Source organism: Microtus pennsylvanicus, chromosome 3 (genome assembly GCF_037038515.1).
Source record: "Microtus pennsylvanicus isolate mMicPen1 chromosome 3, mMicPen1.hap1, whole genome shotgun sequence".
NCBI lineage: Eukaryota > Metazoa > Chordata > Mammalia > Rodentia > Cricetidae > Microtus > Microtus pennsylvanicus.
In genome coordinates, this window is record NC_134581.1 from 84,934,865 (window position 1) to 84,962,312 (window position 27,448).

The following is a 27,448-nucleotide window of genomic DNA, read 5'->3' on the forward strand; positions in this document are numbered from 1 at the left end:
GTCCTCTCTGTCATGCCTGCCCCTCACCAACCTTGCGCTATGGATAGGGTGAATTATCAGGTAAATAATTCATGAGTTATCAGGGTAATAGGAGAGCAGGGGTATCAGGAGGGCTGAGGTTGGCAACCTGAGCCTGATCTCCATCCTTCCAGGACTCCTGTGCCCTAAAGAGAGGGATTCAAGAGTTAGGCAGGAGCTGCAAGTGGCCTGATGGGGCCATGCTGGATTTGAGTGCCCATCACAGACCTTTCTGCTGCCAGCTCCTGGTACTCTTCTGCCTACTGCATCCAGGAGCCTCAGGTGAGTGACGCTCAGACCTTCTCCTATCCCCTTCTCGCATCCCATTACTTCTTCCCTTTTGCACACTCGTGGTCATTTGATGGCATTCTTTCACGTCATCCATCTGCTAGACATTTAATTAACATGTACTAACTATAATCCTTAATGCGCTGCACCATGATTGGTTAACAAATTAATGGAGCTGGGTGGACTGGCAAAGGCTGCTCTCCTTTCCCTGGGCCACAATAGGATCTGAGGAAGCTAGAGTCCTAGCCTGGAATCCTTACAGAGAAACTTCCAGACCCTGTCTAGCTCTCTTGTGTCCCCAGGATTGCCATTGTCACCAGTCTAATCAGACTGACGTTAGGATGCTTGTTGAATACCCTGTTTTGGAGATGGAGAAATGGGTTGCTGGTTAAGCAATCATAAGGAGCCCAGCTTGGATGCCGGGGCTCATGTAACAAACTGGGCATCCCTGCCAGCATCTGTCTCTCCAACTCTGAGGGATCCAATACCCTCGTCTGGTTCCTGCATGTGCACCTGCAAACACACAAGTGCACAATACGTACACAGACATGTGTGCACACACACAAATAAACACACTAAATCTGAAAACAAACAAATAAACAAAAAACAGACTCCCGGTCCCTGACCCCTTCTCAGACTCTGGGTTTCTTACTCATTGGTCTGAGGAGCCCATGAGTTTGTATTTTTAGCAGATGGTTTGATGGATGGATGAGAGGGTAGACAGGCTGGCATGAAGGTGGGAGGGGGAGACTCTGCTCCAGGATGCCCCTTTATGTCAGTTAAACTCCCTTCCAAGCACTAAACAGGGAACCCCCACAGATTCCCTCTGGGACTGTCTCTTGCCTACTTGCCATAAATCTTGCCTACTGGCCCTCACAGTCTCCCGGAAGCCCAATGGGCTCCCTGGACCTACAGAGCCAGAAACAGACTTCAGATAATGGGGTGGAATACACCCTGGAATCTAGGACAACATAGACATTATGGTTGTCTCTTATGTCCCCAGACCAACCCCACTCAACCTCCAACAACCCTGGAGAGGAGGCTTTGTCTATCCAAGGAGTGCGGGGCAGCTCTGTGGAACTAGACTGCCGTCCTGGGCCAGCCCCAGTGGCGGTCCTTTGGAGCTTCACTCCTCTGGGCTCCCTGGCTCTTCAACCTGTGGCAGTCACCAACGGAGCCTCTTCGAGAGTGGAGTCCAGGGCGAAAGCTCTGGGAGTCGTGAGTCTGAGAAACAGCAGCCTGGTGATAGAGGAGCTCCGAGAGAGTGCCCGTGGCCACTTCCTATGCCAGACCCTGCTTGTATCCGATGGCCAAGTCCACACCACCTATTTGTATCTTACACTGGCCGTGCTGGGTGAGGCGCCAAGGCTGTTGTCGCCAGCCTTCAGCTTCTATGCATGCACTTCTTGGCGCGTGGTGCGCTCCAGATTTAATTCCCGCGAGTGGGGAATCCTGGGATTTAGAAAATGGGGTGTTCCAAATCAAGTGACCAGAAAAGCCGATGGACAGCAGGGCATGAGCCGTTGGACAAGGGTCCATGTAACAAACCCAAGGTCTCTCTTTCTCTAATCAGTGCCTGTGTCCAAGCCTCGGGTGCACCTGAGTGACCCATCCCCAATAGAAGGCGGCTCCGTGGTGGTCACATGTGCCGTGAGGGAGGGCACAGAGCCATTGACCTTCTCCTGGCGCCATCACACACCCCAAAGACCTGAGGAGGTCCTGGTGGGCCTTTCAGAGCCCAGGCTCCAGCTAGATCCAGTCAACCGGACCCACCTTGGCTGGTACAGGTGCAGTGCCAGCAATGCAATCAACCAGCTGAGCAGCGATGGGGCCTTCCTAGATGTCATCTGTGAGTAGAACAAAGTCGGGACCTGGCTGGCCCCTACCTACCCAAATTTGGCCTCTGGTCCCATGTTAGAGCTTCCCAAATCCTTTCACAAGAGTGCTCCAGCCCCCGCCCCCGGAGACTCCAAACATTGGAGGGTGCTTTTCCCGTTGGGGCCAAATGTGTCTCTCACGTCAAGGTTTTGAACCTTTGAAAGTAATGAGTTTGTTTTTCCAGGAAAGGGGCATCTATTCACGTTCATGATCTTACTTACAACTTGGGGAGTGACCTCAAAAGTTGGTCTTTGTTTTGAGTGTGTGGGGCTTTAACTGATCAGCAGACCCCTGGGGGAGCAGGGAGAAGGGCCATAGAGCAAAGAGGACAGCAAGCTGGTCCAAGAGCTGCCAGTCCGAAACCAGAAAGTGAAGGCCGGAGGAAGACAAAAAGCCACTTCCAGTGCCCGTTATGGTGGCCACAAGTGTCTCTGATTACTTGAGAATGTGGCCAATTTGAGCTCTACAAATAAGGGGGAAATGCACCCGAGGTTTTAAAAACCCATTTGAAGTAAGAAAATATAAAACAGCACAGTGCTAACTTTTAAATTGAATAGATATTGAAATAATGTTCTAGATATATCTACTTGACATAAATATTAAAGTAAAAACTGGTGTGTGGTTTGCTTGATTGAATTTGGTTGTTTTTGCTAAGATTTGATCATCGTAAATTTAAACCCACAACACAATGACCCCAACAGCGGTGGTCTAGGTAGAGAGAGAGCTATTCGTTTGCTTGCTTTTTTTTTTTTGACAAGGTCTTAGTCTAGGCTGGCCTCAATCACTGTGTAGCCCAGACTCGTCTTGAGTTCCTAATTCTCTCCCTCTCCCTCTGGAGACAGATATTCTTAAAAATGCTGCCTTGCCCACTGGTCCAGAGACCTTAAGGAGCAAGGACTGATGGTGCCCTTCCAGTAACCTAGATAACGTGTGGGGATTGCAGACTGAAGACAGGGTGCAGTAGCGTGAGCAGGAGAGCTGGGGAAAGAAGGGGAAGCAGGGTGAAGGAGGAAGGCAGACTTCTCTCCCTTCTGGAAGGTGGAAAGAATGGCAGGAGTGGAGAGCCCCATTTCGGAAATCCAGAGAAGGGAGGGCAGCCACTCAGTGAGGTGAATAGTGTTGGCTGTAGGCTTTTTGCTCAGAATGTTGTTCCTCTGTTTCCTTCCTTCTGGAGTCTGGAGTGGTCAACCATTACTGATCATCTGCCTAGTAGGTCCCTTGCTTCAATCCAACCCTATAGGCCAAGCTCAGTTCCCACAATATGAGGCTCCTGTCTCCTGGAGACTTGTCCACTCTGTGCTGTACCGTGCCTATGTCCCAGTCTTCCCAGTCTCCGGAGGCTCTAACACAGGGAACAAGGCTTGCAGCTAGCCAGTGTGTACTACGTGCTCCCAGGATGGGTGAAGACAATCAGCAACAACAGCATGAGCGAACAAAAGGACAAAGAATGGAGAGGTGTGACGAACCTTCCTTATCCTCCAGATGGTCCAGACAAGCCTGTGATCACTGTGGAGCCCCTGGGATTCACTGAGGACGGGTTCTGGGCCAGTGAGAGGGAAGAGGTGACCCTGAGCTGCCTTGCTGCATCCAATCCTCCTAGTCACTATGTGTGGTTCCGTGATGACTCTCAGGTCCACTTTGGACCCACCTACATCATTGCCAGAGCTAGCCGCACCCACACAGGCCTGTACACCTGCCTGGCCCACAACAGCCACCTAGATATCCACACCCAGTCCACTGTCCAGCTCACCATCTACTGTGAGTGTTGAATGGGGAGGGCACCCAAATCTGGAGCTTACCCAGGCTTCTGCTCAGGCAGCCTCCAGCCACCTTGGGGGACATGATGTCAAAGTTATTGGAGTTGGGGAAGGTGTGTCTAGAGAAAGGCCAAGGGAGGTGATGGGAAGAGCCGGGGGACAGGAAGCTCCTAGACTTCCCTAGTACCCTCTCCAAGTTATTACTCCCATGGTCCCAAGGCCTGGACTGAGGCACAGAGAAGGCACTGCAATGACAGAGAGGCAAGATTCCTGGGGCAAACATGAAGACCAAAGGCCTTTCATGGGGCCTCTGCGAACCCACAGGAGCTCCGAACTGCCTAGCCCTTGAACTCCTTGTTCCTTGACTCAAAGGCCTATATTTTCTTTGCCAACCCCCCTCTTTCCATTTTCTCCCCCTTCGTCACCCCGGTTCTCCAAGCCCCCACCTGGGCCAGGCCTTCTGGGCACTAACAGGGGAGCCATTTCAGCTCCTTCTCACCCACCTCTCTACCTAGATCCCCCCAAAGGACAGCCCTCCTGTGCTGTGCTCCCCACCCTTGGGGTTGTGACTCTGCTCTGCACCTGGTCTGGGGGTTTTCCAAAAGCCCAGCTTCACTGGGAAGGGCCCCAAGGGATTGGCCCGACTGCCCCCAACAATGTCACCTGGAGCTATACAGCCACTGGACTTCCGAATGGCAGCATCTTCACCTGCATGGGACAGCACCCAACCCTGGCCAAGCCCATCCTCTGCAGGGTCACTCTCTGTAAGTAGACACAGCTAACACCCAGAACCCTGGTAGTGCTGGCTCCAGAAAGTGTGGGCATGAATCATAGGATACCCAGAAGGACCTGGGGTCTGGGATTAAGCTCTGGATCTCCTACTCCCAGGCATTTCAGGGAACACAGAGATGGTAACACTCCGTTCTCAGCTTCCTGTCCATCATGTTCTCTGCCCTCCTCTGCCTCCACCCGTGACACCCTCAATCTTACACTCTGCCTCTGCCTGTTACATGTTGATCTGGAAATAGACTTCAAAGCTGTCTTCGCCAAATGTTCTATTCTGTGTTCTCCTCTGTGCATCCATGCCCAAGTGAGGGTTGCAATGTGTTTCTGTCTCAAAGACCACCCAGAGCCCAAGACTGTTTTCCACCTATAATCTAGTGCTCACCAACTTTAATAGCTGCTCAGCGTCTGCTGCTGCCTTTGTCCTCCCACACGGTCAGCCCTGGATAAATGACAAGGAATGTGATAGAGTGGAGGGAAAGGTAGGGGAAAAGTGTGTCTGCCAGGCCCTTCCCCTGCCCACAAGATCCCATCGCTCCTTTCCAGGGGAACCTCCCAGGAGCCCCACCTGTGGGACCACAGCCACAGTAGGTGACCAGTTCATCATGCTGAGCTGTGAGTGGCCTGGAGGTGAACCTCCTGCCATGCTGAGCTGGCTGGACGAACATCAGCAGTCCCTGGGTGAGCCCAGCTCTTCTCCAGCTGTCTACCTCCTACAGGCTCAGAGCGATCTGGCAGGCAGAGAGTTTACCTGCCGGGGCTCTCACCCACTCAAAGGCCCTGGTTCCCACTGCCGGCTAAGGCTAGGTGAGCAGGAACCCGTCATGGTGCTGGGGTTTGGGCATGGGGACCCCTTCAGAACCAGGGTTAGGGGCTCTGGAGGTGTGCAGTGCTGTGCTGAGAAGTGAATCAAGAGAGGGACTGATTCACTTTCTCTCCAGGAGTTCAGACTATTTCCGTGTGTGTGTGTGTGTGTGTGTGTGTGTGTGTGTGTGTGTGTGTGTGTGTGTGTGCCCTTGCCACTCTCTGCCTGGCAAGACAGAGAACGATGTGTGAGAGTCAATGTTCTCCGTCTCCCATGTGGATTCCGTGTGAACTCAGGTTTTCAGGCTTGGTGGCAAGTTCCTTCACACAGAGCCATTTTTGCCAGCCCCCCCTCCCTTTTTAATCCATAAAACGAGAGAACTTGGTCAAGATCAGTGTTGTCTAATAAACATATAATATGAGCTATATATAATTTTAGTTGCCACATTAAAACATTAAGAGGTAAAACATTTAATTATTTAAAATTCATTCCCATGTAATAATGTTATTTATGAGTTAATTAACATTTTTCACACTATGTTGAAAATGCAGCATTTTTGTAATTTACCGTACATCTGGCCTCATTTCAAGTGCTCAGTGGACATGCGTGGCTGCCGGCTACAGTCTGGGATGGGGCAGCACTGGACTAGATGGTGTGGGTCCATCGATTGTGTTTCTCACTTGATCGTTTGCACAAGGGAGGTGCCTGGCCATATTCTTGACTTTCAGTGCCTCAGGCATCAAAGACCTCTCTTCTTGTGTCCCTTGCTTTATCTACAGTTTGGTCCCCCACTCCCCGTCTTCACCCACCCCTTCTCAGTCTATGAACAACTGAAAACAAGAGTTCAAAACTGAAAGATTTAAAAGGTGGGGAAAGCAAACAGGAGCTATTGCATGCATCAGGTCTCACAAAATGGTTCTCCACTTGCTCTCCAAAGTCTTTGAGACTAGTGCACTTTAGGGGGCTTTAAGGAGATCCTCAGCTCAAAATGTTTCCTTCCTGATGCCTCAGACTCAGAAATCCCACTCCAAGAGATCCTTTGGCACCTGACTCTCAGGGGCCTTCAGAATCCCTCCTATGGCTCTGCAAAGTGCCAGCCGGGAGATGGCAGGCTGCTGCAGGAAGGAGGCCCCTGCTAGGTGTTGAGGATGGAGATGAGTAAGCAGGACCCCTGCCTGAAGTAACAGAGGCTGGGATGGGAAGGTGGAGGATCACTCAGGAACACTGCAATGACCAGCAGAACCCGGAGTGGACCACATCAGAAGTCTGAACAGGAGGGCCGAGAAGCTTAGGAAAAGCTGCCTTCTCTATTCACTCAGGCTTCCCAACAGCTATTCCCAACAGCTGGGGGCAGCTACTTTTTACAGCATCATCTTCTCTGTTTCTGCAGAAGCCCCACAGCTGGCAGTGGCTGAACCCCGAGTGTCGGTGCTAGAGGGAGAAGAGGCCTGGCTGGGCTGTGCTCTCCAGCAGGGCACACCACCTGCTCGGCTCCTCTGGCTCGGGCCCCAGCAACAGCCTTTGGAACAAAGTGCTTATGGATTCATTCTACACCCCGAGGGTACCCACCTGCGTCTTCAAGTCCGAGATGCTGACCCAGCACACCACAGGGGCACCTACCAGTGTGTGGCCCACAATGCCGTGGGCAATAGCAGCCAGAGTGTGCTGCTGGAGGTCCTGAGTGAGTGTAAAGGGGGTGTGTGCTCCTGTGGCAAGGGACATAGGTGACAGATGGCTGCAGAGAGCTTTGCAGGAGGCTTTGGAAATTACCTTCTCCAAAATTTAGGCACCTTCCAGAAAGTGACCAGATTGGTTATGGGAGTGTGAATCTGGTGGAATCTCAAATACAGGCACATGGAACGCCACTCATTTTATCAAAGGGAAAGTGGAGATTACAGACGCCTAGGGATACATACGCCATCCTGTCTGTCCTCTCTGCAGACTCTCCATCCATGGGGGAAGCCCACATAGCTATTGCTAGGCAGATGCCTGTATGTATCCCCATCTTCACTCACCTCCAGGGTATCCAGCCCCTCCCAATGTCACCATCAGCCGCCTGACCTACAGGCGACAACGGAGAGAGGTGCAGCTGCAGTGGGCCATCTACGGCCCCGGAAACCTGACGGGCTTCCTGGTACAGCAGAGGGCCAGTGTCTCCAGCTCAGAGGCTGGTGCTTGGGAGGTAGCCGCTAGTGACATCGAGCCAGAGAGCAGGGACCGGCGTCTGGGAGGGCTGGACCCAGGAGTTCTTTACGCCTTCCGCATCCTGGCTATGAACCACCACACCGCAGGACATCCTTCGGAGGTGAAGACGCCAGGTGCTGGGCTGGCAGCAGGGAGGAACTTGCCTTTTCCCCAAAGAACTGAAACTTGACCTATCCTCCTCTTCACAGGGTATCCTGCTCCAGTCCTTTGTCTCCATCCTGATGGGCCCCTTAGCCTATGTATGCATCTATTCGTTCTTTCCTACTATCCTTTACCATCTCTCTGGGCAGCTCAGCAGAACCCAGGCATAGGAGCAGACCTACTCCAGCTTCAATCTGAAGAAACTGGAGAGAGAATGATGTTTAGGGGTTAAGAGGAGCCCATTCTGTGCCTCAGTCTTACCTCTCAAGGAACAGGAGAGCTCAGCTTCCTGTTGCTCCCTCTGTCCTGGGAATTCCTTACTTCGTGGCCTATATATATTATCCCTTCAGGCCTGATGCATCAAGATAAGTAACCTTATGTATCTTTTGCCAGAAATGGGTATTTGGCTGGCACCAGGCAGCCAGATCACCTCTTTCAATGGGAAGGAACTGAACTCCACCACATTCCGCGGGCCTCCCACAATAGGCAGCAGAGACTTTGGGATATGCAGGGTACCATCTCCGTGCCCTGTGGGCCACTGTTGCTAATTAATACAACCCATGCTCTCACCTCCTAGTGGACCCTGCCTTCAGTGCCTACCCCGCTGTACTGGGTGCTGCAGGCACAGGAATGGTGGTGGCATTGGCGATCTCTCTGCTGGTGTTCCAGTATGCTGCTCGGCACCCACACACTTTCCCCTGTGAGTGGGGAAAATGAAAGGATGGGCTGCTGACCCCATAGGGCCGCCTGGTGTAGATGTTGACCCCATAGGGCCGTCTGGTGTAGACCTACCCAAAGGGGAATCTAGTCTCTCCTCTTGTTAGGTTGTCATCCTTTGACAGTCAAGACCCCAGCCAGCCTCAAGCTCTGAGGCCATTTCCCCTAGGTTTCTGAGACTCTGCATGAAGCCCATTAGGAAGGGAAGGGCCATTCTCCTGGGGTCTACACTGCATTGGACAAGTAATATTCTTGCATTTCTCTCCACAGACCTCAGCCGCTTGCTTGTTCCCATGTGAGTGTACAGCCTATCTTTTTGGGGTCTGGACTTTTCTGAATTGGGAAGGAAGGCTAGGAAGGTACAGAACCCTCTGACACTCCTCTCTCCCTTGCCCACCACAGGGAGCACAGGCAGCATCAGAGGAGATCCAGGGAAAGCACTGAGGCACCAGCAGGTAGGCAGCGTCTGTGCCAATGGCTACACAGAGACCAGAGCTGGGTTCTGTGCTGTCCCAAGAGTGGCCTCAGCACCCCTGCTTGCTCTTCTCTGCCCACCTGTGCCCTTTCTAGGCACTGAAACAGCAACTACCACCTCAAGTTCAGACCCTGTGCAAGAATCCACTGAGGCACCAGTGAAAGTCACCCTCACGGTGACTGCAACACCAGTTCAATGACGGTGCAAACAGGCTGAGGGAAGGCAAAAAGGGTGGAATGTTCCCATCAGACTGTGGTCTTAAAAGCAAGGAGGCAACTCTCCTTTCCCCATCCAACACGCAGATACCAACTACCTCCCATTCAATATCCCAACTGCAGAAGTGGATGTGTCCCAGCTGCAGCATCTCACGTGATAAAAGTGACCCTGAGCCGGATTGTGGCAGAGAGAGGACACTACACAACTGAAGAAAACATGGAAGGCATCTGAGAGTAGCTGAATATGGTACAGGGAATGTCCCTGGTGCCAGGACACTAAGAGACAGCTCTGAGCTCTTTCGAGAAGAGGGATGAGGGAGGCGCTGGATTGAGCAATTCCTAGCGCAATTCTATCTATGTCTTGCAGCATCATTTCAATTCCAAACTTCTGAGTTGGTTGCTTGGACCTTGTTTTACTGGCAGGAAGAACCAGGTGCCTAGATATGTGTTTCTTTGCTGAAACGCAGCTTAGGGACACCTCTGACCCAGCAGTGGTCAGACTTCTGGAATCTGCGCCAGCAGAGTGTTCCGCAACACTCCAGCCACCAGGCCTGGGGGAGCTGGCTGACAGAAAGTGAGGGTTGTTCCAAAGTCACACTCTGCTAGCTGCCAGCATGAGTCCCTGGCTCCGAGTGTGCGTGTGCGTGTGTGATCTGGGTGAAACACAGCGAGTGCTTGTTTGGCTGACTGGAAGAATCAGGACTCAGAGCTGCCTCCGCAGAGGATTCGGATGAGAAGAAAACAGCAGCAAAGCCAAGGCTGATCTGCCAGTAACAAGGAAAGTGGCGCCTGACGGGAGACAGAAAGCTGGGAGAAACTTCAGTTTCTTTGGTTCTCACATACTTCGAGTTTATTAGAAAGGGTTTCAGCTTTCCTCACAGCTCTCAGGACTGCGTCTAAGAGTAAAAAAATCGTTTATTTAAGTATGGGAAATGAAGTACAAAACGGCAGCCACACCCGATGGGGAGGGTTCTGTTGTTTTTCTGGTCAGGGAAGATGAACCACTTCCACTATTCAAAGCGGTGAAGCAAGTTTATTTGGAGGTGCTGCGTCCATCCTGGAGTTACACTCCAAGGATCCTGAGGTTGCAGTAACAGACACCCCAAGGAAGAAGGGCTTCCTCTCACCTCGCTTCTCCCCATCCACCTGTCTACCCGATGCTATCTTCCCTAGCAAACAGCTGCCCATGATTCTGCTCCCTCCCAATCTCGATAGGACAAGTGAGAGGTGGCTGGGCCCTTGGGTGTTCACAGGGGAGCTGCAGAGCAACAAGGTGGAGATTCTGAAAAGTCTCCAAACAGGACATTACATACCCTAGAAACAAGCAACAGGGCTACTTTGTGCACACACAAGTGCACGAGTACCCCTCTTCACAGGGCTACTGTGTGTGAAAGCAGCATTCTCTTTTAATATAAAATCATATCAACAAAATAAAACCTGTCAAAACTACATCACTTAAAGTATGTACAATTTCAAACATAATATCACAACTTTAAGGAAAATAAAACATACTTTTCAATATAGTACAAAATGTGCATCTCACAGGCAAGGCTGTAAGAGCGAGCAATACAGGTAAAGACAATTCCGAACAGTTTCTGGGCAGCACTGAAGCTGGCGGAGAGAAGTGATAGGATCAGCCTGGTACGATGCCTTGGTCTTCAGAGATTCAGTCTATACAAAGCGAATCCAGCAAACCACTTGATGATGAGATCACACCAACAGTTTCAATAATGCAATTAACCCGTACCCTGTACAGTACCTATCCCCAGAGTCAGCACATAACTGAAGAACACAACCAGGGAGCGGCGACATGATTCACTAGGACTCGAGTAAGTTTAATGCTAAACAGTCACCCAAAACATGAAGAGGACCTACCAACTTCATGGTCATCAGGTCAGTTGAAGGTCAAACCTCCATGGGGGGAGGGAGAGGGACAGGGTAGGAGTGGGGGGAGGGCTAGGGCGGGATGTCAATGAGAGACTCCTGAAGATGGAGTACTTGGCTCTGCTCTGCCAGTTTGGGATGAGTCTGGACAGGGGTAAGCCCCACTAGCTGCAGCAGGAGACTTGCAGAGGAAGAACGCAGTAGGGATCCAACAGCCCACGTTCTGGACTGGTCCCACAGAGAGTGTAACACCTCCAGAGAGCAGGGAAATGGGAACACGGGTGACGGACCGGGGAAATGGCTCCAGTGCAGCCTTTTGTTCATGCGTGAGCCGGGAATTTCATGCCTGCTCTGCTTGCTGTAGGCGTTGGATAACACTAACGAACGGAGTCTAAAACACAGTAGTTACCCCACAAATGCATGCCACCCCCTTATTTTCCTATGGCCTCTTAATTCCTGGGGGAAGCAACACTTGCTAGGATCACTTTTGGTGACTGTGCAGGGCATGAAAGTTCAGAGAAACTCACACTGAGGAGAATTCAAACTCCTAAATATAAAAGCAATTATATAGATTTATATTTATATTTATATATCTCAATATATAAAGCCATTTTTATAAATAAAATACAATAAAACGGATAACACTTAAAACAGCGTTACTATCATAAATAAAGCAGTCCACAATGAGATTGCCCTAAAGGTAAAGTCATTTTCTCTTCATCATGGGCAAGCCCCATGTCAAATTCAATCTTTAAAAGCAGTTTCTGACCTAAAGCTCAAGCTTTACGAGTCACAACAAACTGACCGCCCACAGACATCTGCTTCCTGCTTTCCTAAACCCCCACTCCGAGATGAGACAGCTTTGTTCTAACTAGACTGGCAAAACACACAGTATGTCTCTATGTCACATGTACTAGGACTTTGTCCTTTGCTAGTCACAGATGTAAGGGCTGCAGCTAACTGTCTCCAAAACTAACTACAGATCTCGTACGCTACAGACATGAACCCCGAGATCAAAGAACTTGCTTCTCCAGCAGCCCTACTACCCAGCTATGGAATTCCAGTCGCTGCATTCTACCAGGAGTAACTTGCATAGCGCCCTTGCTGAAACAGCACATACCTACTAACAGCTCTGTTTATAAAAGATACAAATGTGTGAAAGGGAACACTGGCACATCTACACAGAGTTGATTAGTACAGAATCTGATTCTCTTCCACTGCGATTTGTGGGCAACTAGAACAAAACGTATCCTGCAATTGTTGGATTCCACAAAGGAGAATGATTTTCTGTCGTTCCCCCTCGCCCCACCCCAAGGGATACACCATTTAAAAACAGAGCAGTGATCCATCAGGGCCTGGTTTGAGCTATGAAGTACATTTGTGGTGCCTGGGGTTTCTGTTCTACACATGGAGAAAAGCCTTCCAAAGATAGCTGCAATGTTCTTGCCACTCAGAAAACAGTAACTGTGATGCAGAGACTCTATGGACCAAAGACTGAGTTCACAATGATGGCAGCCAGACAAATGTCAGAAAACGCCCCTAAACCTTTTCCTCAAGCTTAGCCTTCCCTGCCATCTGCTATAGTTTGGCTCCATTTCCCAAGGCCTGGTGCCCAGGGTGGCATGTTTAGGAGGTGGTAGAGGCTTGAACAGGGGACAAGTGCGAGGGCTCCAGATCTAGAGGCATGCTCTTGGAGGGGGTGTGTACACTCTGCTCCTCTTCCCTTTCTCCCCGTGCCTCAGGCTTATGGTATAAGCTATCTTGCTCCCCCCCATGCATGCCCATCACAATGTGCTTCCTCAGCACTGGCCCAGAGCCACAGGTCCATTCAATCACAAACTGGAACTTCTGAAACTGTGAGCCAAGAGAACCTTTTCCTGAGTAAGATAATCATCTCAGGTAACTTGCCATAGTGGCGGAAGGCTGACCCACCATGCTTGCTGCTATCATCCAAGACACTGTGCATGCTGGAAGTGACAGAAGGGACCGTCTTCAAGTGGTGAGGCACTACGAGCACTACGGAATACAGAGCTCGCTTAGGTCCCTTCTTCCTGAGGCACGTGGCAGCTTTCCTTGCAAGCTATCCCTTTACAAGCCTGATTTTGCACACACCCTTGCAAACATGGCGCCCTATCTGTAAGCTGACGTGATTAAAGCGGTGGACCACGAAGGCACTCATTTTCCTTCTGAACTTGGTTCCCCTTCTACACAATCCAACAATCCAACCAGGCCCTACATGCCTCTCTGTTCATAACACTGGCTAATTTGCTACCCAGAAGGTTGATCATTTCTTGTACCCAGGTGGAGAGAGAAACTAAGTCAGTATTAGTACTTTTCTGGAGGGCAGCCATAAAATTTGTCAGTTGGGTTTGCTATTATAAATATAAGATCACAACTGTGGTTGATTTTAAAAGTTCTCTAAAAGTCTGGTAACATGGGATAAGTGACAGTTTTCTATCTGGGGGTGACGATGGCAAACTTCAAATGGCTTGGGCAATCCTCCTCCCCACAACTGACTGGGCCAGAAGACGGGACCCAGCACAAGTTCCTACTGCCATTGAAGGTTCTGGAAAACAGAATGATCCCTATGCTCTCCCAATTACTGAAAGTATAGGCGGTAGTGTGGGGGTCCCACTGAAGGGGAAGAAGAAATGAAAAGGGCATACTTAAGACATAAATAATATAAAAGGGCACACATTTTTAAGATACATTCATGACATTACTACTACAAAAATAAATAACGGTTTTCTCTGGTTTGAATTAATGTCCTTCACACAGTTTGTCCCCAGCCTGTGCTGTACAGTCACTGGCTTACAGTGGGAACGTGAGGAGGCCTGTGTACTTTCTCAGGTCTCCTGGGCTTGCCGAAGGACCACTGGCAGCCCCTCTAGAGGAAGGCCAGGAGACCATGTTGTCTTCTCCGTGCAGTCCTCCACGACAGCTGACAAGATAAGAGGATCCCAACTTAAAGCTCTGTCCTCTGCGTCTGAAGGGCCATTGCTATCTCCTGAAAAACACGAGATTTGGGCAGATTATAGACTAACAGACGGTCTTCACACAGCAGTTCTGAAAACAGTTGAATAATAAAGGAACACAAAGAAGTAAGTCCCACTTAAGTTTGGTTTGAATCCGAGGAAGAAGAATACATTTAAAAAAACAATTCTCTCGAGTCACTTACTATATAAGTTATTTGAGATTAAAATGATCCTCTTAAGAGCCCCTACAAATAGTGCTTTACAGAAAGATTATAGTTTGTACAGCCGAGCCAGAGAAAAGCAGGGCTCATCCCCTAAAGCAATGGAATGAGCAGCCTGAGCTATCTACTGCAATCCATCCCTGAATGTGTGCGCTCATCCGATTCCACAAGCTAAGCAGGGCCAGTTTTGGTTAGTGCTCAGATGGAAGAGACAACATGAGCTACCGGATGTAATAACAGAATTTCCCAGCGTCTCTTATCCATCCTTGTTTTTTCTTGAAGTTCCCAACGCTCCCACCCAGTCTGCTAGCAAACAGTGAGTTGACGGTAGAAAACTTCCTGATAAAGTTCTCAGCCCACTGGAGACCAGAAACTAAACGCCTCCCTGTACCTCTGCTGAACTCGGCTGTATCGTCTGTGGAATGAGAATTGATGTCACTGAGCGTGTCCTGACAGCAGGTGTGCTGGGCAGGTGCTGGTGCCACACCGTCCCTGATGCTCTCCTCAGGTAACTGGCCACAGTCAGGAACTGTGGAAGCTGGACACACGGGTACCTTCACGGCACTGAGGGGCTTCATTTCCAGACCATCCTGAGGATAAGGCGCTACCACTGGGACCACAGGAAGGGGAGCGCTGGTTTTGGTGAAACACCTGCAGAGTTTGAGTGAGAAGAAACAGAACTGAGTGTTTAGAGACATCAATAATTATAATAAGTTCATTTAAAAGTATAATGAATATTTTAAATTCACAAACTCTTAAGAATTATGCTTAAAAAATAACTAATCAGCTCATTGCAATTTGAAATAGGAAAACTCTGAAAGCTAGCAATAGTGGACAACGATAGGACATGCACCGAAGGCAAACCTAAGGGCAGAACCTCCTGTGATGACCCAAGCTATGTACTTCCTCCCAGTTCACTGCCAGCAGACATCTCCCATTTCATTAACTAGTTCCCAGATATAGAACACAGGAGCAAGAAACACCAGCTACCGCAAGGAACGAGGGAGAGAAAGGAAGGATGGAAAGCTAAGACACGTGGCCGCATAAGAGGGATGACCTTATGACGGTCAGCATAAAAACGCATGGCTTTGGACAACGGTCGGAATAAAAAAGCACAGCTTTGAACCCAGAAGGCTCATCAGTTCCTTTCCTCTTTGCTGTGCCACACACCTGACAAAAGCGACTTAAGGAAAGGTTTATTCCAGCTCTGAGTCCAAGGGGACAATGTACCACGGTGTGGAAGGCATGGCGGCAGGAGCTGGAGGCAGCTGGTCCATTGCATCTGAAGCCAAGAAGCTGGTGTTTCATTTGCTTTCTCCCTTTTATTCAGCTGGGACTCCAGTCCACAGAACAGTACTGCCCACATTCAGGGTCCTTCTACCTCCATTAACCTAAGCCAGGAACTCCCTCACAGCCGCGCCTGAGAGGTTTGTCTCCTAGGTGATGCTTCACCCTGTCAAGCTGACAGTCAGTATTAACCATCACAGGTGGCTTTCCTCTCAGCCTTGGAGGAAACCGGATAGAGACTAGCCATTTGGATGCCAGGAGTTTTAAGATAGTTTCCCCATTGTAGAACTAAGTGGCTGGAATTTACCAGCACTGAACATTTCACTTCAATTCCATTCGACCTTTACTTCCTGCCTCCAGCTAAGAAGTGTCTTTTCAAACGGGGTAGATCCTGACTCGACCTTTTCGTTCTTCGATTCTTCTGTTGTTTCCTGCAATGGCTGCCACATTCACCCTGCACATTTGCCATTCAACTTCCTGTGCCTTTTCAGCCCTGAAGCTTCCATTTGGATTTTTTCACAGCTGAAACATCCACACGTTCATTTCCTGAGTGTTTATTCTCCTGTAAATGCTTGAACATAATTATAATATTTGCTTAATGCCACTGTTTGCTAGTGGTGATGCTCGGGCCATCTCCCGATCTGCTTCCACTGTCTCGTGGTTTCCCCAAGAAGCACCAGGATCCTGTTTCCTTGGACGTACCCCAATTCTTCTTCATTTCCCCTTGAATTTGCTGGTTGTTTTACTGCCGTTGAACTCAGTCTTCTGACACGCTCTTTCTTGGGCCCTTACCCCAGGACTGGAGAATGCCTTCCGGAGAAGCCCAGTCTGCCTTTGAAGGGTAGGTTCTAGTTCAGCTTCCCTGCTCCAGTTACCTCCCAACAGTGCTAAATTGTCTATATTTTATCATCGCCACTTGTAAGATCAAGCTGTTCCTCTGTTCCTGGTACATTTTTCTTAATTTCTAAAACGGGGACTAAGAAAAGCTGGAAAACGATGGACTTTTATGTAAGGCAGACAGGAAAACAGAAGAAAACGGCAATGTGCTAGAAATAGGTCATTCAAAAGAATAAAGGTCAGAATTTTTTATTTTCATTTTTTACACATAGCAGGGCAGGTTTCTGGGACAAAAAATTAGGAAAGGGTCCAGTTCTGTTGGCTCAAGCCATTGGAAAGACCCGTTCTGAGCAAGATGATGCAGACAAGCCTGAAAGAGAACAGAGGCATGTCAGGAAATCAAGTCCTTAACTTAAATAAACCCAACTTCTATTAAAAAAAAATACACTAACTGCACAGTTAAAGGACACTAGAGATCTAATTAACTTTTGAAAATATGGCAAAAATATGAATATGACCCACATTTTCCCAGGCAGGTCTACAACTGGCCCAAATTACAAGCAGGTATAGACATGGATGTACTAGAATCGGAACCAGAGCCCTGGCTTGGACAAGTCACCTCTCAGAAGAGTATGGTATTAATTCTGATTTGCTCTCTTGGCTACTTGATTCAACTCAGAACTTTAACAGTGTTCATGTGATCAATGTCTTCCTCCCACAGTGCAGTATGTTGTTAGCCTCTCCGGCTCTCATACTCAGTGGACTCCAAAGCGGACTACTGAGTGGTACATGGTACCCACAGACTCTGAACATGTTAAAACATGGGGTGATGTCGAGGGAAAATCTTTCTAGCTTCAAACTACTATGAGAGAATTTAACGGGCATGAGGGTCTCCTGCAGAAGATCCTTCCAACTGTGATGTACTGTGGTAGACATTGGGAAAAACAAGGTAAAAACAGCAGAGGTCCTGTTCCCAGCAGAGCAGAGGAGACAAACAAGCAAACCAGAGTTGCAGCTGATGGTTGGGATGTGGAAGGAAGTGCTGCTGCTGCTGCTACTGCATGTACTTCCCAGGCTGTGTCTGGCTCTACTGACTTCATAGCTGAGGACCTGGCATTAGGTTCAACTATGGAACTGGGGAATTTAAACTCAGAAACATCTCTGGTTGGGGGAATCAGTATGGCTGCTGTGACTAACTGGAAGTATTTCTCCCTCCCCCACCAGGGTTTCTCTGTATTTATTACCCTGGCCATCTTAGAACTTGCTCTGTAGACCAGGCTTCCCTTGAACTCAGAGCTCCACCTGCCTCTGCCTCCCAAAGGGCAGGATTAAAGGCGTGTGCCACCACCACCTGGTTTGAAAGAATTTCTTAAAATTTAAATTCTAGGCTCCCAGCTCTGGCTGCTTAGTTTATATCAGAATATCTGTCCTAAAAGGATGAAGGAATTTTACTTTAAATTTGCTCAAGGTATCAGGAGTTATTAAAGCATTTATATGGCTAAGGGTACGAGAAGTGAGTGTGAACCTGACCTTCAGCCTCCCTTTGCTACTGATGTACCTGCTCAACTGAGTGCAGATGATGCTCTGCAGATCAAGAATGGAGGAGCTAAGGAGCTGAGCTGAGCTTTCAGAAGCATCGTTGGGGCTAGGAAGACAATACTGGAGTTCAGAGCCTGCCAGAAAAGACCTGGAAACACACATAGGCTTTGACATGGGATTCTCAAAGGACCATCTCCTAAAAGCAAGTGTGAATCAGGAATAGGCTGGGCCTAGTGTGTATATGTGAAACAGTGTGGTATATGTATGTCTGTGTGGCACATATGGCCCTGTGTGCATGCGGAGACAAGAGGATGTTCTGTGTCTGTTCCATCACTCTCCACCTTTTCTTCTGGGACAAGGTCTCTCACGGAATCTGGAGCTTGGCTGGCAGCCAGCGAACCACAGCAATCCCCCTGTCTCCACCTTCCTAGCACTGGGGTCATAAGTACACTTGCAACTGTGTCCAGCTTTTTGCATGGGTCTTAGGGTTTGAACTCAGGTCCTCATCTCTGTGGACAACACTCTTCCTTGCTGGGTCATCTCCCAGCTTTTAGACTAGGTTTTTACAAAGCCTAAAACTCAGCATTACATCTGTTCAACCCTAGCTGGGCTTCAAGTGATTTGGCCCTGATCTAACTATATGGCCAAACATAAAAGTAAATCCTTTCTGGAAGAAAACTTTTTCTAGAGTTTAAACCAGTTATATGGCATATATGAAAAAGAAATATTGTCAAGCATTAAACAAGAACAAAAGAAAACAAGTTGGGGTTGGAGAGATAGCGTAGCCATTAAAAGCACTTGTTACTCTAGCAGAGGACCTGTGCTCAGTTCCCAGCACCCACATGGTGGCCCACAACCAACCCATAACATCAATTCAAGGGGATCTGACCCCTCTTTCGACCCTTGGCAGACAGTGACAATACAGTGGTGTTGAAGGTTTCCAGGTTGAAGGAAAACGAGTGTCAACACACAGAAGAGAGAAAATACAGAGTGGAACAAGTAGCAGCAGAAAGGTAGTGTAGCTAAAGTCATAAAGCCCAGTGCCAAGCACATAGTAAATACAGTAAGGAAGGACTTAAAAAATGTAAAATAAATAATTATTAACATTAGAAAATTGGGCTTTTGTATATACCTTTTCTCCAGCAAGCAAGCTCTTAAGGAACATCATCAGGCTCATTGGAAGCTGCTGCTCACAGTCCACACCCCAGGAGGTAAGAAGAAATGGATATTAAGGCAGGAGGACCCAGCACACTGATCCTCCGGCTGTTTGCATCACAATACTGATTGTCCACCCTTGTTCAATAGATAGCTATTTTGTTGGCTAGATACTTTTCTACTATCTGTTGATGTCAGAGTTGTCTAGAGGTCAGTGAATGACTATCCTCAACTGTCACAGGAGACAGCTAAGGACAATAAGACAAAAAGCACAGATACTTGACCTTGATTGTGTCACAGGTGCTAAGTAAACTTTAGGCTCCTGTTTCCCTTTCTCTGCAGGAATCTGAAAATTAATGGAAGGTGCCAGGAACTTAGACAACAAAGAAGAAACAGAATGAGAAGTTCATTTTAAAGAAGTCAAATTAAATTGAGGGAGAAAGAAAAGCCATGCTTACCAGAATCTGAAAAAACCAAGGCAGTTCCCTGTAAATAAACATTACAAATATTAATTAGTTTGCAGAGCTAATGTGAATGAATTGCATCATGCTGAAGTAATAAAATGCCAGGGACTCACCAGATAGTGAGAGGCCTTCTTCCTTCCCTTTGGCTTCCTCTGTCCTGTGCTCTTCTTGAATTTAAAACAGGCTGTAGATGGGATTCCTGAGTGAAGTCTAAGGGCTTTTCCACACCATGGTTTCTAAAGATCCTCTGCCAGAGGGGCAGGAAGTTACACACACAGGGCAGGACCAGGGTCAGTGAGACAGAAGAACAGGGTCAGCTTCTACAAGGACGGTCATCGGTGGCAGTGTGCCACAGGCAGGTATTAAAAAGACATTCAAAAACGAGATTCTCAGCAGGGGAAAGAAAGGTACAACTCCCTTAGCGTATGCTTTCCATGTAAGTAACAGGAACTCAAAAACTCCATCCTGAACGCTCCTTCATCAGAGGGGGTGACAGTAATATAATACACATTTGTAAAGTAGCTAGGAGCTAGGATCCAGATTTCACCATGATAAACCACACTGACTTAAAATTTTCTAGTACATTGAATCTTAACTCAGAATCAGCAATTAACCACTTAGCTAACCAAATGTAAGCAATTCCATCGCTTTCCGGTTAGTGTGCTTCCAGATGTCTGTGTGTCGGTCGGCACGAGACCATCTGGGACTTAGGCTAGGCATGCAGAGATAAAAGAATATGGGCCATGGGCCATAGAGGGATACGACCTCTCTCCTGAATGTGACCAGGTGCAGCGTGAGGAGGCGAGTCTGTCACTGAACATGCTCTCAGACATTTTCTAAGGCAATCAAAACCCACAGAGTAGCTGGGAATATGTAAATTAACAGACCAAATCTCCACAGAGTGAAAAAGAACAGAACATTTGCTGAGACTCTTAAAAGGCACTTTACAGTTCACACAACTCAGCAACGTTTACACTCCGAGGCTCCACAGCCTTCAAATGTAGTGCTGCCAACCGTGGAGTTGACGCTTCTGCAGAGCTGTCTCCAGACGGAGAAACTCGGTGTCTTAATTGTATCAGCACCAAGTAAAGGGAACTCCTGTCTATACAAAGTCTGGGTTACCCAGTAAGCGCCCAGGTGGTCTAGGACTCGCCAGTTTACAAGACAACCTTCCCACCTGTCTGAGGATTTAGGAGAAAGAAAAATGACTATTGTAGGAATCACAGGAACAATGAAATACTCTGTAATCAGCCACAGGAACAGCACAAATGGAATGAAAAAGAGAAGAGACCATTTGTATAAGCTTGCATTTGGGAGACAAGGCGTGTGAGTAGTTAGTTAAACATAATTTAGCTATTTCTGTAAAACTATACACACAAATATCTTCTAAAGAAGTATTTCACTTCTGATTACAAGGCTGGATATAATTAAGCATAATCATGACAGTTACTCTGATCAGATGACAGGACAAGTTTTACAGAAAGTCCTTTTCCCAAGTTCTTTGCAGTCCTGGGGATTGAACCCAGGATCTCATGCATGCTAAGCAAGTATTCTGCCACTAAGCCAGTCAGTGGTACTCTTGATTAGCCTTGAAGGCAAGGAGTAAAGACTCATGAATCCTTGAATAGTCAACCTTTATTTTCACACCTGTGCTCTGAAGAATTCCATAACAGTATCTTGGTGGCAGTTTGTCTCATATTTAGTTCATCTTTGCTGTTTCCTCTCGTCACTGCGAGCTCTCTTACTTGCTGTTCTACTCCTGGATTGTGGGAGCAGTTGAGCTGCTGTATAACAGCGCTCTGATGACCCTCCTGCAGGGCCATGACGTCCTTCATTCTCACCGTCTGCACTGTTGGATACTGTGATGACCCTCCTGCAGGGCCATGGCGGTTCTCACCATCTGCACTGTTGGATACTGTGATGACCCTCCTGCAGGGCCATGACGTCCTTCATTCTCACCGTCTGCACTGTTGGATACTGTGATGACCCTCCTGCAGGGCCATGGCGGTTCTCATTGTCTACACTGTTAGATACTGTGATGACCCTCCTGCAGGGCCATGACGTCCTTCATTCTCACTGTCTACACTGTTGGATACTGTGATGACCCTCCTGCAGGACCATGGCGGTTCTCATTGTCTACACTGTTAGATACTGTGATGACCCTCCTGCAGGGCTATGGCGGTTCTCACTGTCTGCACTGTTGGATACTGACTTTTGTGCTTCTTTAGCATTATGGATAGTTCTCAAGTTGCTAAGTGGTCAAAAATAGAAGAGGGGCTGGGTTATAAAAAATTACCCACTAAGAGGAAGAGTTTAAGTATGCTAGACAATTAACAACCACCTGGGTCCATCGAACCTCGCCGGAGACTCCTTCTATAACTTAATATCCTCGCTTCATCTCTGCGTCTCACAGACGCAGCTGACATCAGTTGTGGAAGGGTACTCCCAGACCGAGAACACACAGACATTTAGGATTATCACAAAAACTTGGCAGCCATCTGTAATAACTGATTTTCTAGACATTATCCCCAGTGACTTTCTTTCTCTTGATTATCAGCCATTCAGCCTGCACTTTTTTTCCCCCCAGATGAATTATAGACATTTTTTCATGCTGATTTTTACTTCCTGCCCATTTCCAGTCTCTCTAGGACCCTTAAAGTTAATCTCTCCTTCTTTCCTGATGGGACCTCTATTCACTCATCTGTGGATTTCATCAGTGTCTCCTCTACTCTCTCCTACAGATGATCAAGACTGATGGCAAATGGGCCCAATTTAATGTCAGTTCCTTCCCATTAAACCAGCCAAGCAGCTAACAAACCACATTTGATTGCATATCCAGAACTGTACTCTTCTGTCTGAATTGAGGAGAAGAGAAAGGCAGAAAGAATTTGATTTATTTGATTACGATCTGTTTAACTCTTGAAAGGCTGAACAACACAATGGTTTCTCAATTTTGTCTTCAGCAGAGGGGATGCGAACGGCACAATGGTTTCTCAGTTACATTTTCAGTGGAGGAAACAGGCTCCCTGTAAGGCTGCATTTAACAGGCCTCTTTCTACACAGCACTAAAATCCAGAAAATGTTTCGAGTCAAGAGAACACAGGAGAGCCGACAGTCATTTACATGCCACAGAGCCCTGGGACAGTTTTCCCACAGATGGCTAGGGTGCCTTCCCTCTTACTTGTTCCGTTGTGTTGTTGTTGCTGTTGTTTGTTTGTTTGACACAGGGTTTCTCATATAGCCCTGGCTATTCTGGAATTCACTGTGTAGACCAGGTTGGCTTCAGATTCACAGAGATCTTCCTGCCCCTGCCTCTGAGTGCGAGCATTAAAAGCACGTGTCTCTGCACCTGGTTTGTTCCCAGATCTTTTTCTATCAGTACTCCAGTTAGGTCAATAGCGTCACCCTTGCTCCTCAGAGTCACTGCTAAAATAGAGGGATGAGAAAAGGGATTGACTGAGGGTTACTAACAACCGGTTTCTTAAAAGCCCTGCTCTAAGAAATGCATTCGGGTTTTAACCCTGAGAAGGCAGAGGAAAAGGAGGAACAAGCTGCAGGGCAGGTGAGATGCTGCACAGAGAGACTCCAAATGAGCCCTGCCTGGTCGTAAATGCCTGTGAAACAGAGAAGACACTGCCAGGGCTAACACCAGGTGTCCTATAGCACACTGCTGGGCAAGGAGCCTTCATCAAAGCTGACTCCTAGGGAGATGACTGCAACTGGTGACCAAGACTCACCCTTCCCCAGCTCTTCAACAAACTAGCGTCTCATTTATGAAATCCCACACCCACTCTGCCTCTCACTTCACAAACAGGGCCTGCAGTGTTCTTGATGACTGTAGGTCTAGCTGGTGACGAGCTGTTTAAAAATCTTTCGCGAACCTGCTGTGGCTCTGAATGACGTGGTTTCATTAACCTTTCTCCTCTGACCCTTTTTAAAAATAGTTTCTAGGAACATCAACCTGACTTAGAGATTCCACATAAATAGTACTCTCTGCCTGGAAAGCTTCAAACCTAACCTGTCCCTTTTACATCATTTTGTAAATTCCTCATCGTTAACAAAATGCTTTCCGCTTAGGGAGCTCTAATATCTCTTATTCTTTTCTTTTTAGAAGACCTAGTTTCACTATTTATTAATCTTTATGATGTCATTTTGAAAAACACCAGACCATGAGCCCCATGTACGCAGGATGAGCCCGTTGGCTTAGTCCTGTATCCCCGCACCTCTGGCTCACTGCAGACCCGCAGCAAATGTCTACCAGATGAACACAACTTCTTTGTCCTTTCTCACTCTCCTTTCCTCATTTCTTTTATTTTTTGACAATATTACCAAGGTGGTGAGCAAAAAAAAAATAATAAGCAACATCGAGTAATTAAATTCCAAAATAAATAAAAGCAAATCAACAGCTCAAGTAATGGGTTAAAATTAGCCAGTCAAGGTTATTGTCTCCTTTAAAAATATCAAACTGCAGCTATAGGTACAGCCTGGAAAACTTTGCAACCGATGTTATTACATCTGTATTGCAGTCCCAGTATCTCCACCCAAACAACAGTATCCTTGCCTGTCTCCCCGGATCAGCAACAACCATTGGTACTAGAAACCAAATTCATCACTTTTCTCAATGAATTGCTTTATTAGGTTGCTTATTTCTACGTCCACCACCCTGGCAATTACCAATCAGGTCATTCGCCTTTGAAAAATGTTTACATATTTGGAATCTTCATTTAAAAAAAAACTTGTTAAAAATGTTTGTTTAGTCGGTGTGGTATGCATACGTGGGACATGGCACATGTGTGGAGGTCAGAGGACACCTGTGGGAGTCGGTTCTCTCCTCCTACCAAGTGGGTCCTAGTTACTGAACTCAGGTAGTCAGGCCGGGCAGCAAGCACCTTAGCCAGTGGAGCCATCTCACCAGTCCTAATTTAAATTTTTGGGGCCCCTATCAGACAACGGCAGAGTCATGATGACAGCAACTCTAGAATTTCATCCCCTGCTTCCTCATTCCTGGGACAAAAGCTAAGTTTGCTTACAACAATGTCTAACAGTCTCTCCTCTCCAACACCTTTGCACACTGTTATGTGTTAAGCAGAAACCCATCCCTGAATACATGACACTTTTCAGAGACCTTCATATGAGGTAAGACACCACTTGCACTGTGTTTTCCGACATTTCACACTTGCCTCCTCCTCTAACACATATCCTGCTGTCTTTTACATTACAGAATCAAAGGTTTGCTTCTACTCTTTAAACATAAGGCTGTAAGATGCACAATGCTGCTGCTGCTGCTACTACTGTGTGTGTGTGTGTGTGTGTGTGTGTGTGTGTGTGTGTGTGTGTGTGTTGCCCTAAACAAGTGGATTTTCATGCAGGAAGAACACTTAAGTGAGAAACACAGATGAAGAGAATTCTCTTGTTTCCAGACAGCAGAAAAACAAACTTGAAATGCAGAAAGTTATTAACCTCAAAATTAAGAGAAATACATTATAATTTATAATAAAACCTCCTAATTCTCCACAGATAAACATGCAAATGACCAAACTGAAGTTGGCAGAGGTCATTTACGTTCTTTTAAAGAAATGGGATCTCAGCTGGGCAGTAGTGGCACACACCTTTGATACCAGCACTTGGGAGGCAGAGGCAGTTGGATTTCCTTGAGTTTGAGCCAGCCTGCTCTACAGAGTAAGTTCCAGGAAAGCCAAGACTACATGGAAAACCCGTCTTGATAAACCAAAAAGGAAGGAAGGAAGGAAGGAAGGAAGGAGGGAGGGAGGGAGGGAGGGAGGGAGGGAGGGAGGGAGAGAGGGAGGGAGGGAGGGAGGGAGAGAGGGAGCAGATCTATTTTGGGCATAAGATGGAATCTCATCATCAAGACATTTTATTAAAGTCTATATTGTACTGTGTTCAGATCAGTCTTCTACTACTGAGATACCTTTCAGATAAGGGTGCTAACTCTAATACTATTGTAAGTCTCCTAAGATCATAAACCTAAACAGTGCCAAGGCACAGGACTACTTATTCGTAGACCAAAGGGCCCCCTCATTACAACACTCTTAACAGTCAAGATCTGCAATGACCACAGAACCACACAAGGACAACACAGACATTAAAACTCTCGTGACCACTTGTTAAATTAACCCAGTTGATTACTGCCAAGTGTGTGAGCCAGCTTCATTAACTTCTTCCTCCTCCTCTGTAGTTTTTGGAGACACAGTCTTGCTCTGTAGCCCAAGCTGGCCTTAGACTTATGGCAATCTGACCACCTCAGCCTCTCAAGCACTGAGATTACTGGCAAAAGCTACCTCACCTAGGTTTTCAAGTTCCTTCCCATGTTTTCTTAACCAACTGTGATGAGTCTGTGAAAATCTCTGAGCAAAACTGTGGCTTTGATATATGCACATTTTCAAAATGAGTGTCACAGAGTTGAAACATGTAACTCTTAGTATACAAACTAGGCGAGACAGCTCTGGCTAATACATAAGCCTTTACAAGTTAGGTAAGGAACAAAAAGTAGCTATGATTTGTTGCTCTGTTCTGAGAATTGCTAAAACAATGTACTGTTTGTTTTCGGAGATAGGTCTCACTATGCAATCCAGGCTTGCTTTCATTCCAGTACAAACCCAGCTCTCCTGCCTTGAAAAGATGTACTTTGATTTATGGTTAGCTAGGTCTTTCTGGTGCAACTGATTTCTAGGGATAACTCTTAACTTTTTATTTCATTGAAAAGCAACAAAGGAAACCCTTCTCTATAGATGGAAGTTTCTGTCCTGCCTGGTCCCACACTCCCAAATAAACACACCGAGACTTATATTAATTATAAACTATTTGGCCTATTAGCTCAGGCTTATTATTAACTAGCTCTTACAACTTAAATTAACCCATAATTCTTGTCTATGTTTAGCCATGTGCTTGGTACCTTTTATCAGTGTAACATTCTCATCTTGCTTCCTCTGTGTCTGGCTGGTGACTGCTACTCAGTCTTTCCTCTTCCCAGAATTCTTTTAGTCTGGTTGCCCCACTTCTACTTCCTGCCTGGCTACTTGCCAATCAGCACTTTATTAAACCAGTATGAGTGGTTTAATAATTACAGTGGACAAAATTTATCCCACAAAAAATATCCCACAGTGCTTCTCAATAATGCATGATCCAAACTTCAAGCTACACTCCAGCTATCTTAGGTACTAAGCTTTCTACTTGCAGAATTTCAGAAGTAGGATGAATTTTTAGGATTATGTAACTCAATACAATCATTATAGAAAAGAACTAAGATTTCTGATGTAACTTCAACAGTCCTTTGGAATTGATACGTACAGCAGTACATGGAAGAACTAAGAGCCTCCACCCCATGTCAGGCTGGCCTTGACCCTACAATTCTCCTGCCTCGGCCTCCCAATTAGCTGTGATTAAAGGCTTGCACTATCAGACCCAACTAAAATTCAAGTTTCTTAGCAAACTGTCTGCTAGTTCTTTGCAATTAATATTTAATATATTAATAATTAATACATATAGAAATAGTATGAAAGCTTTCTTATATTCAGTGTGTCAAAGTTGATGCATTGTGTTTGCTCGTGCTTGAGATAAGGTCTTACCATGTAGCCCAGGCTGGTCTTGACTATACTCCCCAATTTAGGGATTACAGGTTACCGAGGTTATAGACAGAGATGTGCCGCCATGCCAGTTTCCTATGTGTCAAGACTTAAGTTTACATATTATTCTACAGAATTTTATCTTATTTAAACTATTGTATATATCACTTTTACTAGTGAAAACTGTAGATTTGAAAAGCAAGGTTTGGGCTGGGGAGGGA

General features: G+C 47.1%; 2 protein-coding genes and 1 long non-coding RNA gene across 4 annotated transcripts in view; 1 reads left to right on the forward strand and 2 right to left on the reverse strand.

The window, feature by feature from the left end:
• The first annotated feature begins 218 nt into the window (after positions 1-218).
• Vsig10l2 (V-set and immunoglobulin domain containing 10 like 2) lies at positions 219-9,266 on the forward strand. The gene is made up of 12 exons (XM_075967529.1): positions 219-300; positions 1,310-1,660; positions 1,880-2,155; positions 3,667-3,942; positions 4,457-4,705; positions 5,271-5,531; positions 6,920-7,210; positions 7,551-7,847; positions 8,453-8,575; positions 8,863-8,887; positions 8,995-9,047; positions 9,163-9,266. The coding sequence occupies exons 1-12, from the start codon at positions 219-221 to the stop codon at positions 9,264-9,266; spliced, it is 2,388 nt and encodes a 795-aa protein (XP_075823644.1).
• An 849-nt stretch (positions 9,267-10,115) lies between these two features.
• Cdon (cell adhesion associated, oncogene regulated) overlaps positions 10,116-27,448 on the reverse strand; it is an 87,587-nt gene continuing 70,254 nt past the window's right edge. The window contains exons 19-20 of one of the 2 annotated variants that reach the window (XM_075966391.1): positions 14,754-15,013; positions 10,116-14,173 (exon numbers count right to left, since the gene is read on the reverse strand). In XM_075966391.1, the coding sequence (XP_075822506.1) occupies positions 14,013-14,173; positions 14,754-15,013 (421 nt within the window). In that variant the 3' untranslated portion in view covers positions 10,116-14,012. The remainder of the gene's footprint in view (positions 14,174-14,753; positions 15,014-27,448) is intronic. The other variant, XM_075966390.1, reaches the window with a different exon arrangement.
• On the reverse strand, positions 18,272-20,292 carry LOC142847224 (uncharacterized). Its single transcript, XR_012910128.1, has 3 exons — positions 19,758-20,292; positions 19,639-19,666; positions 18,272-19,526 (listed from the first exon to the last, which is right to left on the reverse strand). It is a non-coding gene; the product is annotated as an uncharacterized LOC142847224 (long non-coding RNA).